Genomic DNA, 18,107 nt, shown 5'->3' with positions numbered 1-18,107 from the left:
ATATGCAATATTTGAAATCCTAACTAGTATTACAAGCCGTCCCTCTATAATGATGTATTCTTCACGTGGTTTAACTGCCGTTTTTAATACTTGCGAGTTTATAGTCATTTTGCGCATGTTCCTCCACGGATACATTAAAACACAGTTCGGCTGAAATATCTAATTCTTCCTGGGAACATCAACCGACCGAACCATCACTCAGCCTACCTCTCAGCCATCTTATAGAACAACACAAAGCCTCGCCTATTGCGCTGAGACAAGCCACTCTTTCGCAAACGTATTTGCTTTCGGCGCCCTTACATCCTCATCCAGCCATGTGTACACAGTGCATTACCGTAGCCCGTCTCTTTATCCCCATCCCGACGTTGTAACGGCATGGAAAACTGGGTAGTTCGAGCGCATTTATACTGATCAGAACTTACAAGAACTAAGGAACCGCGCGGGCGTCATTTTTATTCTTGTTCCTTTTGTGGAGTTTTAAAGACTATAGTCTTTCTGGGGCTACTTTAACCCATAAATCTTGGTCCGGCGGTATGACTCTGTGTTGTCTGTGATTCAATTCATCCACCCGTCCAAAGGGACACGAAGTCTGCGCGATAGTCTGATATACTCACAGCCAAATCTGAACGTCTAAGTCGGGTTTATATGCCCATACCTGCCAACATTGTTGAACAAGAGTAAGACATTACGCAAATATGAGACAAATAATTAATATAAAAGGGTTATTTAAAGTGTTTCTTTATAAAAAAGTTCATAGATGCTTGATTTTTGCGAAACGATATACAACAACACTGCAAAAAAAAAATCACTGTCGCCTACTCTCGCCCGGGCCACTGTAGCTTCTGGCGGCATTTTATGGAAATCAAGCGGCTACACTTACGAAAGTTTTCACTAGACAGGTTCCACGTTCTGCTTTGAACGCACCAGGACTTGGGCAATGCGATACCAGAAACGCTGAAGTAGGGGCCCTCGATTCACGCGCGTCTCCGCCGTACGGCAGCGCTGTCATCGAGGCACCCAACCTGGAGCCATGAAACGCGGTACATTTAAACTGACTTGAGCCAAATTTTAGCGTGTTTACCTTGGGAGGAGCACGCCGCAAGAGGAACAACATGAGAGGTGAGCAGAAAAGCGAATGGAGGCGTTTACTTGGCAAATGTCAACAAAGACTATCGCCTTTCGTTGACATCTGCAAAGAAAAGAGTAGATACGTGGCCAATTTTTCCTGTGCTCCTGTTGTGGCTAAAATTTATTTTTATTTACTTATTGAAGTATTTATTCATTTATTATTACTACTAAGGGTGAAACCGTACGGAGAGGAAGTTCGTTAAAAAGGACAAGTAAACACAGTGCAGTATACGCATCATAAAAAAACATTATTTTGCTTCTGAATATCAAATGTTAGCTAGATTATCATAGAAAGGCAGCGTGTCAACGATGTCAGAAAAATTTGCTTCATTAGCGAGATGTACGAGGCAGAAATTAATGAAGAAAGGTTTTTGGCATTGCATGATCATACTGCAAATTTTTAAAGTTATCAATTGTGATGTGAAGTGTATTGACAATGCTCAAATATTTCTTATAGCTACGGGTAGTGATACAATCCTTGAAAGATAGACGAAAAAGCCTTCGACGAGACGACAATGTACGTACACGTACACGGCTGCTGTGCTAGCATTTTTTGCTGGCGTGCATCCACAATAAAACTTATATAACGTGGGCATTACTGCAAATCCCCTGTTGGTGTTCGTACGCACTGCACAAAGAAGAAATAAACAAACCAAGAGAAGAAGCACCACCGTTATCGGGGTAGAGCGAACGGTGCTCGCAAACCCATGCTCTCTGCTCCCCCTGAAATGGCGGGAACCCACCGCGGAGGCGCTCGCGGCGACACGGGGCACGGAGTGCCCGCTGGCGGCCACCGGTGCTCCCGCGACGGCGCTCGCCGAAGCCCCGCGCGCGCATCAGTCGTGCGCCGACTCGCGTTCGCCGACGTCTTCGCGGGAAGCTGTGGGCTCGCGTCGCAACTCGTTCCCGGAATTCGCTCTCTCTCCCTACGTGCCTCGCCTCTCCTTGGGTCTCCGTTTCAGAGCGCGGGACGCGTGCGCTCTTTTCAAGTCGGGCGATGCTTCCCGATAGATTGCCACACCGTGTTGAACATCCCTAGAGCTGCGGGGGCCGCTAGCTCTGGGCTCTTTCCCGCTCAAATATCGGGAATGGTAATCCCCTCCTATCAAGAACGTTTGGAACAGCGTCGGGAGTAGTCTGGAATTTGTGAAACGACTTTCGAAGTTTCCCTTTTGGTGAATGTGCATATATGTGCGCTCATCTGGCACCCAACGGCTGGAAATAAAAATAACTAATGCAAGAAAGGGCTCTTACACTGGGGGTGTTCTGTCATTGAGGCGGACTTAAATCAAGACTGCTGAGAGATGAACGGACGCTGTGTGAATGAAACGTGGTGCAGAGGTTTGCGCGTGCTTTCTTGCGGTGATTCTGTACTGGCGTTTGTGCGCATAGTCTGTGATACTGACTGAAACCTGTTGCTCTGCGTGTTTGTGCCCTCCAAGTTCGTGCATCTACTGCCGACAGTGTTTTCTTTCGTTGAACCTGTGGATAAGACCGGGACTGCAGACTGACACAGTGTACGAAAGGTGTCAGCGCAGCATCTTCATCTACCCCCAAGGAGCAAGCGGGGCGAGTGATGTTGTCGCATCTCAGCTAGTTAACAAGGCAGCTCAAAAGTGGCCTAAGGAATGTTTGTGAACATGTTTATGTGACGATTGAAGAGGCCTAGGACCAACAACTAGGGAAAACTGCTGTTGGATAAGTGTCGTCAGCTGCAGTGATTGTGTTCTCCCTCCTGATCACCGTCGTTGACAACTGGATTACCCGTTCCCACGACGTTTTTTTTATTAGAACCGGATGAGATTTGGTGCTGGGTTTAGGACCACCGTCTCCATGTCTCGGCTCTTGGTCGTCATCATCATCGTACAAGGTATGACTATTATAGCGCTTTCAAAGTGCCCACTATGCATTAGTCACACTTCTCTTTGGTGCGACGCTTTCCTTCTTCACAGTGGCTTTCATCTGGGGTCAAACTTGATCCCTCCTTGCACTTAGTTATTCTCATTCATCATTTTCTAACGAATTTTTCAGTTCTCAAACTCCACAATGGAGTCTTCCTTTCTTCACATTAATGCAGTGCCACTATAGATTCTGAGCGCATACTTCTACAAATGCAGTCATTCATGACAGGTCCTTGGTTTTGTGAACCCTTAGTTCGACTTTTAACTGTAAAAACTGCCATTCAATTTACACTACGCCATTCTCTGAATGGTTGCCATAGTCAGTTTTCTTCTCTTGTGCAACTTAAAACATAACCATGGTTTTGAATTCCAAGCATATAAAACCCTTCAATTTTCCATGGAGCCTGACAGCGCCATTGCGTTAGAAAGAGGTAAAACGTAAAAACCATACCAAAAAGGCTTCTCGGCTCGCAAGGTATTCTTCACTCAAGAAGGTGAGCCAAAGCATTCCAAGCAACATTGCTTTCTGTTAGCTGTAGGCCAAGCCCGAAATTTACCATAAAAAATTTCCGACCAACCTAATGTGAGACCTTACGTTTCGAAATTCCACTGCAACACTGACGCCGCCACAAGGGGCTGCTCTGGTATTTTTAGTTTAGAAAATCTTTTCCGTAGAAAGCGTTTGCTAGAGGAGTCATTTTCTACTAAAAAAATAGTGGGCAGGTTTTCTTTTGGGCTTATTATATAAGGCGGGAAGAACAAGCGAATTACCCGAACGGGAAGGATCAACGAGGGCTCCAAGGCACTTCTTACGGGTTGCGATGCGGAAACATGAACACCCGATTGTACCCAGAGGAGTGCTCCTTCGAGGTGGTATGCTGACATATTAGCCAATAATAATTTGCCATGATCTCCTGACCGCAATTGTCATAGTCGAAGCTGGGACCACATGAGTGGGTATGTTGTGAGGCCTATATTCGGCCTCTACCTGTGGGTGCATTCACGTTAAGCCCAATTACAGGCCGAGAAAACCTAAATTGACTGTACATCCGGCTACGTGTGCCGCTTTCTCACGATTTTTTAAGTCAATGACAGCATCGCATGCATTATGTTCACCTTTTGTTAGCTATATGAAAGGTGCCAAGATGGCATCAGTATAACGGACTCTAATCGCAATGCAGGCTCCCTAGGTCCATTGCCCCAATTTTCCGCGTTTTATTTTCAACATAATACTTTAATTTTAGTCTCTCTGTAGCGGCGGCTAGTTTTGAAATCGTAACGCTGTTACAGACCACGTTCAGCAACTTTCTGCTAAATTCGCCATTTATGGTGTTTCCAAATTGAAATTTGTTATAGCCACACAGCCTTTAAAAAAAGTGGCACCGTTTTGTAATGGAACACTTACCAGTTACTTGTCACAGCACCCACTAAATCCTTAGTAGCTGAAGGTAGTACATGTAGCACTATTAGGATTTACTAAGAGAAGCAGGTAGTAAACACCGCTACCTTCAGCAAGAATTTCCTAGTGAATATCTTAGTTTTATTAATTTACAACTGTGCCAGCAAAAGTTAGGAAAAAGCTTGACTTTATTCTAGTGTACACTACTTCCTACACTCAGTTATACTTGCTAATAATGCAGTTACTTCTAATAAGTCCGAGGGATAGTATTCACCAGCTCACACATAAGTACATTCATGCGGGATATATAGAGGTAGTAGCAATAGCCTTTCAGGTATACGTAGTATGCCGTAAGAAGAACTGCTACTAGCAATATGTCTTCAACTTGGTACGTGGAGCCGTCAGTCAAATGGCATATGCAATTACTTTCTAATCTAAAACGAAAAGGGAGCCCTAGAATGCTTCAGACAGTTTTCTGACATCTGTCCTACAACACTTCAGGGGAGTGTCTCCGTGAATGTGATGGCGCGGAGCACTAAAGGGATCATGGGATTCGGGTTTTTCATCTCAAAAAGTGTTCCAGCAAGCAAAAACATTCTGGGCCGCCATCTCATTAAAGGGACACTGAAGTGAATTTTTCAAGCTCCCGGTTCTGCTTGCACTGCGTAGACTGGCTGAAATTACCGTACTTTTCATTGTTTATCCGGTTGATAAGTCGGTAAAGATTTTATAAAGCGGGGAAGAAGAAAAACTACCACACGCGGTTTGTGCTGGCCGCACCAACTAAAGGGTGTGACATCGGGAGGAGGGGGCACCGTGATTGGACGATGTCCAAGGTTAGCATTCGAACAAGTTTCGGTGTCGGTTCTGTAAAACAACATGCTTGACATCCGACGGCATCGTTGGATGGGCATTCTCGATATCTCAGTAATCGTCGTACCGCGTTTATGCCATGTTGTCGGCGGTAATATGCCTAAGATAAGCCTCCCAGGACGGCTTCGCTATGTGGAAATCACTAGCCGAGGCCTACGCAGTGCATGAACGCCCTCCGCGTCGCTCCAATACCACAGACGCTCAAATGCCGTGAGCTTTTCCCGCATATTCGGAGCTTGCCTCACTCATGCCCGTATCGTAAAAATCGTGTTCGCACCAGGACAAGGGTCCGCTGATTCTGACCTGTGCCCACTGCCCGCAAGCCGTCGGTGCTTGTGGCAACAGCTTCCAACCAACAGCTTCCAACTGGCTAGCGCGTCAGTGTCAGTCTGCGCGCGTTCTGCGAACTCGCCCCTGAAGCAGTGAACGTTACGGCCCAAAAATGGTTAACTCAGGTTAGAAAACATCGGCCGCAAACTAAAAAATCAACTTACAAAAAAAAGCATGCACCCTCGGGGATTCGAACTTGCGACTTGAAAAACAAAAATTCTAGCGCTTTATACCACTCGGCCAAGAGCCAGCCTCGCTGAAGTTGGATATATAAGGTAAATAATGTACAACCAGTTTACACTTTTATTTATTTTAGAATTTCAAGTACTTTAGGTGACTATTTGTTGCATAGCGTTCCTGCAGTAAGCGTGCCCCAAACTTCCAAAATAGCGCACGTCTGGCAATTGCATTTCTTAGATGGAAAAACTTTCGTAGATGTGTGGTCGTGCTGCTGACCGCTGTGCTTGTTCACCCAGCGCAAAAAAGTTCTCCCGGCTCTCTAGTTTTGCGCTGTATGGTAAAAGTTCCGTTGATTTTATTTCCTTAGTTCCTATATTGACTTTCCTTACACTTCTCCCGCCTTCAAGTGGCATTAGATTTTCCTACTATAGCGTAAAGTCAGCGAAGCGTCGCATGTGCACTTGTGCAGCGCTTTTGTGGAGCGACCCGGACTCGGAGCTTGATACAAAGTACAAACTAACAAAGTAAAGAAAGGCGCATTCTTCCATTCACAATTGTGTTGTGGCTTAGTTTAAACTGATCGAGCGAATTGCGACGACCCGTCGGCGGCCGGCGGACTAAACATTGGGCCGACTGACTCGGTCGCGGACGGTCGGCGAGCCGTGCAGTAGCGCAGCCAATTGCCAGCTCATCTCCTGCTGACGTCACACGAAAACGGCACAGAAAATGGGCGAGAGTGCAGAGAGGAGGACTGCATTTTCGAATTGATTTTTCTACTAAATAAATTTGCGTAAACGCGCTCAGAGTGGTCGAAACGTGGCCTATGGACTCAGGACTACAATTTGCGCGAGTAATCCCGCAATGCTTACAAATCACTTCAGTGTCCCTTTAACTGTATCAGCAGCGGATAAAGCTTGGAGCAAACCTACCTGTAGTTTTCTATGGCTCAGTGACAAGCAGCAGCAAGTGAAAGCCGTATAAAATGTTTCTAGACACCGCACGTGTATCACACGACAGCATAAAATCGTAGAACGATGGGCAGAATTACGGCTATTTTCTCGTCTTCGTGATGCTGGTACGTCGTCTCGTAAGCACTCTACGTTGCTACCCTTCAGTTTACATGCATTTGTCAACTTTAAATCATTCAAACGGGAGAAAACATTTATCGTTTAGTAAATGATTGCCTCAGAACCAGTCCGAACTACACATTTTTTAAAGACACTTTTAGGGGTGCCTAAACGCGAAAATTTTGAACTGTAGTTCCGTTTGCCTGTCCGTCTCTCGATTCAGCCAGCAGGTCGAAAGTTAAATAAATTCTCGAATGAGACGTTTACATAGGCAAAACATCTCCAAGCGTAGAAATTTGGTGGCAGTGTTTATATTTGTCAGACTTGTTGACCAACAAGAAAACATTTAGAATATTTGGAGCACAATATCAATAGATAATTCGTATTTGCAGTGTCCTTTTAATTCAAAAATATGTCTACGTGATTTTTGCGCTAATAAATAATATGTTTCAAACGAAACGTTTTTCCAAATTTAGCGCAAGCGCTCGTCGCGCCCTCACAGGGCGGCATTTCCGTAAGAGCAACAAAAACAAATGGTGCGAGTACATGGCACGTGTGCAGTGATACGCGAAAAATTTGAAGTGACTTCAGAAACTTCCCGTTTGCTTGCTCTGGTAGGAGCGAAACGTGTTGCGTGGGACATGGGTGGGGGGGGGGAAGGGGGTTAACGAGAGACATTTACGGGGCAGGGGCGGCCGAAGAATATCGTCTTTTGACGACATTTGCAGCTAAGTGAGCAGATACGCGCCCAATTTTTTCGACTGTCTTCACGACCAGCAGCACAAATCTGAAATATTCTGCAGGCATCCAAGGTTAAATTTCGTCGTCCCCTCACGGCACACCTCCCAATTTGCGTAAAAAGTTTCCCTCCATTCAAACATTTTTCTTCTCCCACAGAAGAACAAACTGAGTATTGTCCTTTCCAACGAACCTCACTGTGTGTACCCCTTAAATATACTTTTCGCATGCGTTGATTATTTTATATTTCTCTTCTATTAAATTGGTTGTGGTAGCGTGTCTAGGTACACCGATTCGTATTGCACGCATCGCATAAATGTTAACCAGCGGCCCTTTTACCGCGCCTTCGACTCAACATGGCATGACACAAGACGTGCACTTGGCAAGAAGATTGTCTCGGCCAATTTTCTCCTGCCTATGCCACATCTGTTTTTTCCTGAATCAAATAACAAAGTCCAAAATTTGCCAGAGAGCTTCAAGCTTCACACAATGCGTTTCAACGCGCACTTCCATGCCTGATACAACCAATAGCATCAAACAATCAATTCAGCAACCAAAGACGCGGATAACGTCATAACAAAATTCTTCCTTCTTTTTTCTATGCATACATGCGTAGATGTGCCTATACCCGCGCGTTAATGCCAGCATCGATTTATACGTATGTTTGAGTCCACACACGTACATACACACATACAATACCAACTCCCGTCCATAGCTCCCTGCCTCTGTTGTGCAATCAATACTTTTCTTTCTCTTCGACTAAGTTTCAACACCCGTGCTAGTTTGCACACCATGCCGCCTCTTTTTTCGTGCATACTCCTACATTAGAACGCTATGGCGCGCGCGCAGGAACTGATGCCATTTCTACACAGGCACCTAGCTGGCATAAATCACCCTAAACAAGCGGTTCAATATCTCGAGCAATCGTATATAGAAGGATTTATGTATATGGCAGCCTGAATACGCTCCCCTTCCTGCAAAATTCCAAGAAAGTTTGTGGGCCGGCAACGGCATAACAGGGTGTAAAAAGGGGGCTTTCTAAAACTTTGTGCATAACTCTCCATGACGAGCCAAGAATTTGCGCGAATAAACAATTGCGTGGGTGAGGAGTTGTGCTTGACGAAGTCCAATCCGTCTCATGTATCGCCGTTTGCATTACACGTTATGCACCAGCCTTTCTCTGCAATCGACCTCAACTGAGAGGACGTTGTTCCCAGCAAAAATAAAGTTTCGTAAAAGCAAAAGCTTTGCGCCCAGCATCTGGGTGAGGTTCAGGCATCCTCATTCAGGAAGCTAACAGAATTACGGTGGCTTACAGGACGCGGTGCTCGGCAATGCCAGTCGCACTGCTCACTTCCGCATGTTGCATCATCGTTTCCCGGAGCACCTCTTTCCGGCTGCCTCCGGGGCGTGACAGCAAAGACTGATGCTTTTCAAACTGTTCCGTAGGGAATCGTAGGAAAGAAAAAGTGATTCCCGTGCACCGAGCGAATGCCTACGACAGCCGCCTCGCCGCACTGTGCCCTACAGTGTAGGGAACAACGGCGCTCGAGACCGCTCACTGACGGTTCGCGGGAAAGCAACAAAACAAAGCTGCTGTGGGGCTTTCTGGAGCACTGGCAGCCAGTTTTTGAGGTTTTTATACCATTAGGCTCGTGATTAAGAACACTAAATCTCTTTAACAAAGATATGATTGGGATGCCTGTTTGCTAGTCACTTCAAACACCAGTGGTGCAACTACCTCGTACGGCCAAGCACAAAGGCTGCTGTGCGTCTCAAAACTTCCGCGCAGGCTTCAAATGAGAAGCAACTCGCACGAAACCATATTTCATTTTCTTACGGGCTATAAAAATAGAGTGACCACCGGAGGAATCTGCAGCACCTTTTTCCTTAAAAATCGATCAATTCAAAAAAATGTCTTTTAAAATTTCATTGCATATCTTGTGCTTGAATAAATGTTTCTACCTTTTAAACAAAGGCGCCAAAAATGACTAAGCGAGACCACCATAAGTACCGCGTACCACTTTTCTCGTGACCTACCGCTCACCGTGGCGCATGCCAAAGTATAAACGATAAAACTCTACCCAAACAAACTTTTGCATTAGGTGGCCAAGGAAGGCGTCGCTTATCTTTACTGATCATCCTTCCCCTGCAAGGTTTGGGTAGTGATATCAATACTCATATAGTCTGATATTCTCGGCGATTTTGTTTAGTGGCTAGCTACTATCGCTACTTCTTGACAACGTATTGAAACAAATAGGGTCACGGTGCAACACCGATACTGTTGGTTTACTCGGAGAAGCCCAGTCTTCTTGGCGTGCTAACATGTGAATTACGGGTGTGTTCGTATTAAGGCGGGAGCGGGAAGAGCCCCATTCTGCAAGAAGCAATGGTGGTCGTTGTCTCTTCAAGAACGTGGCCGCCGTTGCAACTAGGAAATAAGAAACACATATGTCATCTAAGCATATTTGAACTCAGGTCCTCACTGCAGCATCCCCATGTACCAGCGGTAGTCTTTTTTTTTTCATTCCTGAGCACTGACATGCACATTTTAGCAAGGATACCCGTTTTCTCTCGTTTCTAAAATCAGGGAAGGTCTGCCTGCACGTGTACTAAATCAGAGTGCAGTTGCTCGGCGTTGAAAAAAACAGAGAACGCATTCTTCTTTAAAACACAAAAACAGTAATTACCACACAGGCGTACTGCAAATTCCGCAATCAGGTGAGGTATTTATTGACCGGGATTAGAGTATTATTTTTGTTAATCAATCAAATAATTGTCTGGTTGAACCTACCATGATGGTTTCACACGTCTGCTTCTCAAATCATGCTACCTTGGAAGCGTACTTTTGCACAGAACATTGCCTTGGCCATACGGGAAGAGGTTGACGAACATCCAACGTGCAGCGCGTCTGGTGGACGACAGAAAGAGCAGTGAAATGGGGACGCTTCAAAATGGGCACTTACGGCAGCACGAATACTACGACTTGCTCCTGCCTCCTAACATATGCCACAATGAAGGAGAAAATTTGAACAAAATGAGCATTCGATTGGATCAGCCTGTCAACGTCTTTATCCGGTCTCATTATTCCGTACCATGTAAAATGTAGTTACAACGCATAACTGGACGCGAAAACTGTTGTGAACGATTTGCCACGATATGCCCAATGCCGAGCAGGAAAGGAAAGATAAAACAAGCAGTCACTTCACAAGCGAATTTTGCTACCCCACTCTTCAAAGGGGCTTACACAGTAACTTTTTTATTCTAATATTCTAACGTACATATCTGAGGTTAAGGCATCCACGGATTTCGTCTTTGTAGTGTTGTATCACTTCAGTTGTCAAATAGAGAAAGCTGAAGGTTCTTACACGAAGCAACGATTGCTACTGCCACAAGGACTAACATCCTGGATTTTCAGCTGGGGTAGTTTGAGAAGAAAGCGTTTTGCAGCTTTGTGTCCGATATATTCATCGCCCTCCACAGACAAGACGAAACGAAGGCGGGACATCGTTCTTACCCATCCGAAGCTGTAGTGTAAAACAGCATTCGCGAAGTCCTGGAGACATCAGTTACAGGCCAGTGTGCTGCTATCCCCTCCCAGGCCAAACGAAAACACATGAGTAGGTGTTTGCTCGCACCATTGAGCCTCACACCATAAGCAAGCTTACAGCAGTCTCTGCTCTGCGTCACGGCAAAGCTGATAGAGGGCACCATTTGTCGAATCGAAAAGGTTTCCACGAGCTTTTAATTTGATTTGTTTAACTGTCGGAAAGTCTTCGAAAAGCGCTTCGAATATCGTTTCAGCCGAATAAATTGTTTGTCATAAAGAAAATCACAGCATGGGACCGCGATGTCTCTTTCTTGATGCGTTCGCGAAGTCGTGGGATACGGTAGTGTGGTCGGATAAGCATTTTGGATCAAAAGTGAAAAGGAAACGGAAGTTGACATCATTCGTAATAAAGTTCTAGGACGCACACGCACACAAGAGCAGACAAGAGCAGACAACGCACCATACGCACATGCACATGCATGCGCACACACAAAAATACACCCGTGCACTCACTCAACCACACACGCATGCGCGTACAGATACGCGAACACGTAAGCACACACACACAAGCGAAAACGCGGGCACGCACCCACGCACGCACACAAGCACATAAGCCCACACGCACCTGCACACCAGCACGCACGCGCACACACTCACACCCATGCGTGCTCACACGCGCACGCCGTGTTTTCGTCTGATTCCCTTGAGTTATTTGTAGTAATTTCATGCCATTCTTTAAGTTATTTCCACCAGCAACGAATGATTTCTAGAAACTATTAATTTCTAATTGATATAAAGCAATTGCCCTGAAATTCAAAGCAATGACCCATAATGTCGGCGTAATTTCAAATAATTCCCAGTAATTTTGTGAGGCATTTCTCTGGTACTTCGGGTAATAACGTTTTCCCATTAAAACACCTCCAGTAATTCTGGGCAAGTCACAGGAAATAAAGGCACTATATGCCATTCCGCGAGTAATTCTCGGAATCGTAAGAATGCTTCGTGTTTAAAGGCAACCACTTGCAAATATTTTCACGGTGGTTCCTTGGTTTGTAATATTTTAGAGCTTGTTCAAGTAACTGTGCAAATTCAGTGAGCTTGAACGGACAGGAAGTGCTCGGAGCACACGGCAACAACGTGCTAACTGTAAGCTATTTCATCACATAGCAATTTTCTGTTGATATCACTGCAACGCGTTTACCAAAGGGTCATTTAAAATAACATGTGAGTAACACGGTTCACTAATAAAAACTATCGAATGCGAATAAAATCGATCTCATAGATGCATACAGAGTACAACGAATTCCTCTCTAAGCAAGCCGTTAGATCTCCGATAAAGAGGTTGTCTTATCAGCCAGTTAAGTTAAACCTAAATGGTATTGCATGCGCCAATAGTTCGTAAGCCAACAGAGAAGAAAACTAACAAAACAGAATCAACAGAAACAAATATTCCTTCACACAGGTTTGTAGATGCAAGCGGTGCGTCCCTCTCGCCATTCGACGTCTGTAAAAATTGATCCTGCCAAAAACGAAGGCCTGTTGTAATCCTTTGTGCTTGTATGGTACTCGTTCCAAGAGCGCGTCTATTTTTTTTTTCATCTTCGTTCTTTATGTTTTCGTGAACTACGACAAAGAAGCGCTTTCTACACGTCTGCCCCTATGCACCAACAGTCCTGCCTTGGTTATTTATTACCTGGAATATTGCGCCATTTTTGCTCTGTGTTTTATTCTCATACAGGCAGAAGGATATATATCGGTAAACCTTGCCCTGAACTTCGACGCGGTCGGGGCACTAGCAGCGGTAGAATTTTATGCTGGCATCCTTTAAACAGGGGAGTTGTGAAGGAACCATACCAGAGCTGCGAGACTACTTGTAGTCCCGCATGTGAAGCCTTAACCATAACATTTGTTCCTTATAATATGTACAGTAAACTGACGGTGCACAAGCTTCCGCCTTCCCGTTAGTGATCGTTTTAACATTTTTATTGCGGATAAACGAAAGTTCTTTTGGTCCTCTTGAACGACGCGAGGCCATAAACACCAAGCCACAACTTTGTTCCGCTGGAATTATAAGACTCCAAGCTACCGGAAGTTACTTTTTCTTTAAACAAACCCGCTTGTTTGAAAAACGTTTGCTCATATTCTCCATCACTGAGTACATGTCTGTCCTCCAAACAACACTGGGAATAAGTTAAGAGTCACAGGAGAATCACTTGCGGTAGATATCCACGTTGGTTTGGTTTATTTGTGGACGCCAAAGCGTCACTGCGGCTGCTTGGTGTTGCCGGTGATTGGACGTTTCAAAGTGTTTCTTTACAGCGCTTTCCGATGATCGCCGACTGGCTGCTGAGGTGTTCGTGAAGTGACCTTAAAGTTTTCGTCTCCAGATAGCCACGTGGGGTTCCGTTCGGAGGGCCAGGGAAAGTCGCGTTGCTGAGCTTTTAGGCTGCTATATAAGTGAATAATGTTTTCTTTGACCCTGCGCGGCACGTGCCGTTATCTGAGCACCTCGATTCGCTTCTTGGCCTTTTCTGTTTCCGTTTTTCTGTGATGGCGACAGTTCCGAGCGCAGGTCGAAGGCACAGCTGGCGAGAACGGCGGGCGAGCGCGATGGAATTCCGGAAATGTGACCAGTAACGCTTTCGCGCTAATAAACGAGTCTCCCTCGGCAATCGCAGCGGGGTCACACGTGTGGAAGGGATTTGTTCAGCGACCAGTTTAGCAAACGCTCGTTAAAGGCGGGCCACTTGCTGCAGCGATAACAAAGCACTGATAGGACGTATATATTAAACAAGTGCAATCGAGTCACTATTCTTGATTTGCTTGATACTTTGATATCTATATCCTCATTTTTTTTGCTTTCCTACTTTCTTTTTTTTTACATTTTTCTCCGCCTACTACCATATGGCGTAAGCCATAAGGACGAAGCGAAAAATTGAGCCAATCAGAGCATACGGTCACGGGAATGGATTTGAACTGGCGATTCGGTCTAAAGGTGCGAATGATAGCAAATGAGTTTAAATCAGCGACGCTAACGAATCTGCTGGTAAATTTGCTGAAGGCGGTGGGCCTTTCTGGCACGTGGTGGTGTGAATATTTTGTTTGCAAGATCGATGCCAGGTCATGCCTCGTAACAACGACGGGTCTGAAGGTAGGGGACGCAGCGCGATAACGGCGAGATGCCATTCACCAGTGCTATTGGATAAATAAACTGGCACACACGACACTTCTTTTAGAACCTCTTTGCAGTGAAGGGAGCCACATTATTAGGATTGCTCATTATGAACTTCGACGCTGTATTGAAATGTAGATAAAAATATCCGAACAATTTCACGGATGGCGATAACTTGCTCCCATTCCTTTCACACTTCTCATTTTGCAGGGTCGTTTCGATCGTTTCAACGCAACGGTAAGAGAAATTGTCTCAACCCGTCCTTCGCCCACGTTTTTTTTTGGTTACCAATAACGTTCCCGTAGAAGGCTAGCCCTAACCGTTTTTTTTTTTCTGGGATGATCCCCGTAGTAAATGTACTCGTTGAGGATTACCCGCTGGTGAAGAAAAGTTCGAGGAGTATATTTTCGTACCACCTCCCACCAAACGCATTCACCGGATCAACGGCCTGTGACGTTCTATCTTCTCTAGGTAACTACGCAATTCTTCGGTTAAAGACGTGACAGTCCACGATCACATTGCGCAAGCGATATTCCAATCCTTTTCCTCGGACCTATCCAGCCGCATCCGCTGTTTGGGGCTTGCCAGCTGATTCAGCCGACCGAAGTCGACTCCGCAACCTATATCCCCGAGTTCGCCATCTCGAGGGAATATCGCCGCCCCTTGCCCTTGCTTCCGAGCTCCTTTAGTCGCTCCCATGCACGCCGGGTGGTTCGCGACCTCGTCCGTCCTCCTGCCATCGCCGAAGACGAGAGCGTCGCGTTAGCCTAATGAACCGTCTCTTACAATGATTGCCAAATATAAGAACGGCGGGCTGTGGGAGGGGGGGATATTCGGGAATATTGCCCGAGCACTGCTTTGCACGCGTAATTGGGGACGCTTGATCGATGGCGCTGCAGCGTTCGCAGAACGGACGTCGGCTCTGGGTAGCCTTAGTCGAGCCGTCCGCGCTCGGGTAGCGGCTGGCTGCACCCTTTTCTTTTCCCGCACCATAAGCGTTCCCGCTGAATAGAGTCCTGAGCGCAGTCCATGTTGATTAGGGCTGCCGAGCGCATTCGGCGCGCATTTCACGCTCGATAAACGATTGGCTCTCGCTGGTCGCGTTCGCTCCGGAGGATTGTCTACGCGTGGCGCTGCTTCGTGACCGGTGCTCAATTGCTCCGTGATGTACGGCGTCCCCGGATTGGTTACAACGCTCGCCCGGTAAAACGGCGTTTAGTATTTGAAATGGGCGATGAAACTAACTGGGTCGACTCACAATGGTGATAGCAAATATGGTTGGTCTATACTTTGGGGTTTGTGAAAAGCCAAAAAAATGAACAGTTCTTGTTTCCCATTACCGTACCATGGCATGCGTTGCTGTCGTGTTTGACAGCATATTTTTGAAAACTTCTTTTATGAATATAGACTCTTAACATCTTCACTACATTCCTTTAGCGCTAATTCTGGTGTAAGGAGGGCATTCTAGATTATTCTGTTGTACGAACGAGCAACCTTGACTTATCGTCCTACCAATGTAGCCCCTGGTTATATGGCTGTAGAAGTAAGAAACGTTTAAGAAGCAGAAATTCGTTTAGGTTAAAGTGCGATCTACGAGCCAGGCCTGTGGGTCTTCCAAATTACACGATCACGTAAGTAGTTTTCGGCATAAGTGGATAGTGAAATCTAATTTGAATCTCTAGAAGGGGTCAGCAAAATATTACTGGTCAGAATTACATTGACAATCTCGCTGCGTCACTCTCTCTATTTGGACGTACCGTCTTTAGCCATAAATAACAGAATGTCATAAATAACAGAATGACGAATTCCACTAAATGATACTTATTAGCAAGCAAGGAGAAGAAAATGGTCTTAGTAGTAAGAAATACGTAGAACCAGCCATGTTTTATCATCGTGTAACCCGCAATTTCCTAGATGACGACATCGTGGCTTAGGCTGCCAACACCGGCAGCTGTTTTCTTGGTGCATGGGACACAAAAACACTAGTGAGCTGAGATTTTAGAGCCTTAAAAATCTCATGGTGTTTAAAAATAAAAAAAATTCACACTTCCACCTACGAAACCCATTAGTCCAGTAACCGCCCCGCTTCTTCTTAATAAACTAACCAGCATTAAGGTAAGGAAGCAACATGATGCATGATTTCTCTGTGAAAACTACACATCTATTTGTTCAAGGAGCAAAAAAACAAAAGAAAGTGCCCCTGAACAATAACCTACGGCTCAGGGCGAGACTGTCATCCATGATTCCCGAGGGAGGCAGCGCCAGGGGGTTGGGTGAAAGGCTGAAAATGTCACCAAGACTGCTTTGCTGGGGGGCATCTTAGACGTCGATAAAAGTTTGTTTAACGTTGTGTACTTTTATTTAAGCTTTTCCTATATTTTTCCCGTGAGCTACGCCAGACCAAGGGCTCTTTTTTATAAATAGCGGCACAGGAATCCGTGGTTTGTGTTCCATTAAAATGACCTCGTAAGAGGTTTCTTCCTTTCATCTACAAAACAACGGAGCACAATTTTACAAGCTGAAGGCATCCGCCCAGGTGCAGTTTCGAAAGTGAAATTTTGGTTTTAATTGTCTTGCTCGTTGTTCCGTATTAAATTCTGTATAATATTCTACGTGTAATTATAAAATCGGGAAATAGCATATCTTTAAATTATCCGGCGACTGCTTTGAGCCCAACGCATCTCAAAAAGCGACCATTGCAATTAGTGGTGCAATGTGGGCCAAGCTCGCAGAAATGTGTCTGAGCTATAACGTGAACTCATTGTAGGTATGGTCAATGGGAAGGTCAATTCGGGTGCTGGACGTGTTGTGTTCGTCAGCCTGTCTTGCCTTGTGAATGGCGAATATACCTCAGTGTAAACCATCATGGAATACCGAATCCAAGCATTTCACAGGGCCGTTACAATTTATTTAGAAACAGCTTTATTTGTTTTATTTTATTGGGTATTATCACGTAGGAGCATCCTAATGCTATATTAATTATTACTAATATTAAGAATCCTGTACAACAACTATTTTAGTAGCAGCACTAGTAGTGATAGTATTTTTAGTAGTGCCCTACACTGCCATCCGGGGTATGGAACAGTTTAACCGCAAATTCCAGCAACAGACACGTAACAGCGAAATCTGGCAGGAAATCTTAACAAACGGTACCGTTGGGCTAGTTGGTAGTTATTGTAAAAATAGCTACAGCGCGAATCGAAACAAGGACACAGAAAGACGCTCGTCCCGTCGTCTTTCTGCGTCCTTGTTTCGGTTCGCGCTGTAGACACTTTCACAATTTTTGCTTTTTTCACGAGCAATGTGTTCTTCCCTGTTCATTCATTTCAATAAAGTTTGAAGTAATGGCCGTGTTCGGAAACTTTGCCCAAAAAGCTCCTTTCAATAAAAGCATTGAAAACAACACTCTAGTAAATTTCAGCTTTCTAAGTCCTGAACTCCCCGGTAACAAATTAAAACTTACGCTGCTTCCGACATTCGTGCCCAAAACAAGTCTTGAACCCCCCGAAATTGCGCCTCTCGGCCAAGCAAGTTGAAGCGAACAGAACGAGGCAGGTCTCCGGCGAAAGATGAAGCTCGGGAGGGTAGCCTTTCCTCCGAGCTGGAAGGACATCTTCATTATCTATTTATTCTGGGCCTCCTGTCCAGGGTGAGCCAATGAGGCTCCCCTCCCTGAGAGAGCCCTCGGGAGCCAATGCTTGCTTTTCCTCGCCCAATTTGTCTGCTCCACCGGGGAGGATGAAAATGATAGGCAGACCTTTAAGCGTCT

At 45.4% G+C, this 18,107-nt stretch overlaps 1 protein-coding gene across 1 annotated transcript in view; it reads left to right on the top strand.

The window, feature by feature from the left end:
* Nucleotides 1–1,986: 1,986 nt before the first annotated feature.
* The window catches only part of LOC144175920 (cell adhesion molecule Dscam1-like), a 474,324-nt gene continuing 458,203 nt past the window's right edge, over nucleotides 1,987–18,107 (top strand). Inside the window, exon 1 of the mRNA XM_077704992.1 lies at nucleotides 1,987–2,998. Within this exon, the coding sequence (XP_077561118.1) occupies nucleotides 2,926–2,998 (73 nt within the window). The 5' untranslated portion in view covers nucleotides 1,987–2,925. The remainder of the gene's footprint in view (nucleotides 2,999–18,107) is intronic.

This window comes from Haemaphysalis longicornis, unplaced genomic scaffold, assembly GCF_048455015.1.
Source record: "Haemaphysalis longicornis isolate Haplotype H1 unplaced genomic scaffold, Haemaphysalis longicornis Haplotype H1 scaffold_3, whole genome shotgun sequence".
In the NCBI taxonomy this organism is placed as follows: domain Eukaryota; kingdom Metazoa; phylum Arthropoda; class Arachnida; order Ixodida; family Ixodidae; genus Haemaphysalis; species Haemaphysalis longicornis.
The sequence above is the reverse complement of the archived record's forward strand: the minus strand, read 5'-3'. Positions and strand labels throughout refer to the sequence as shown.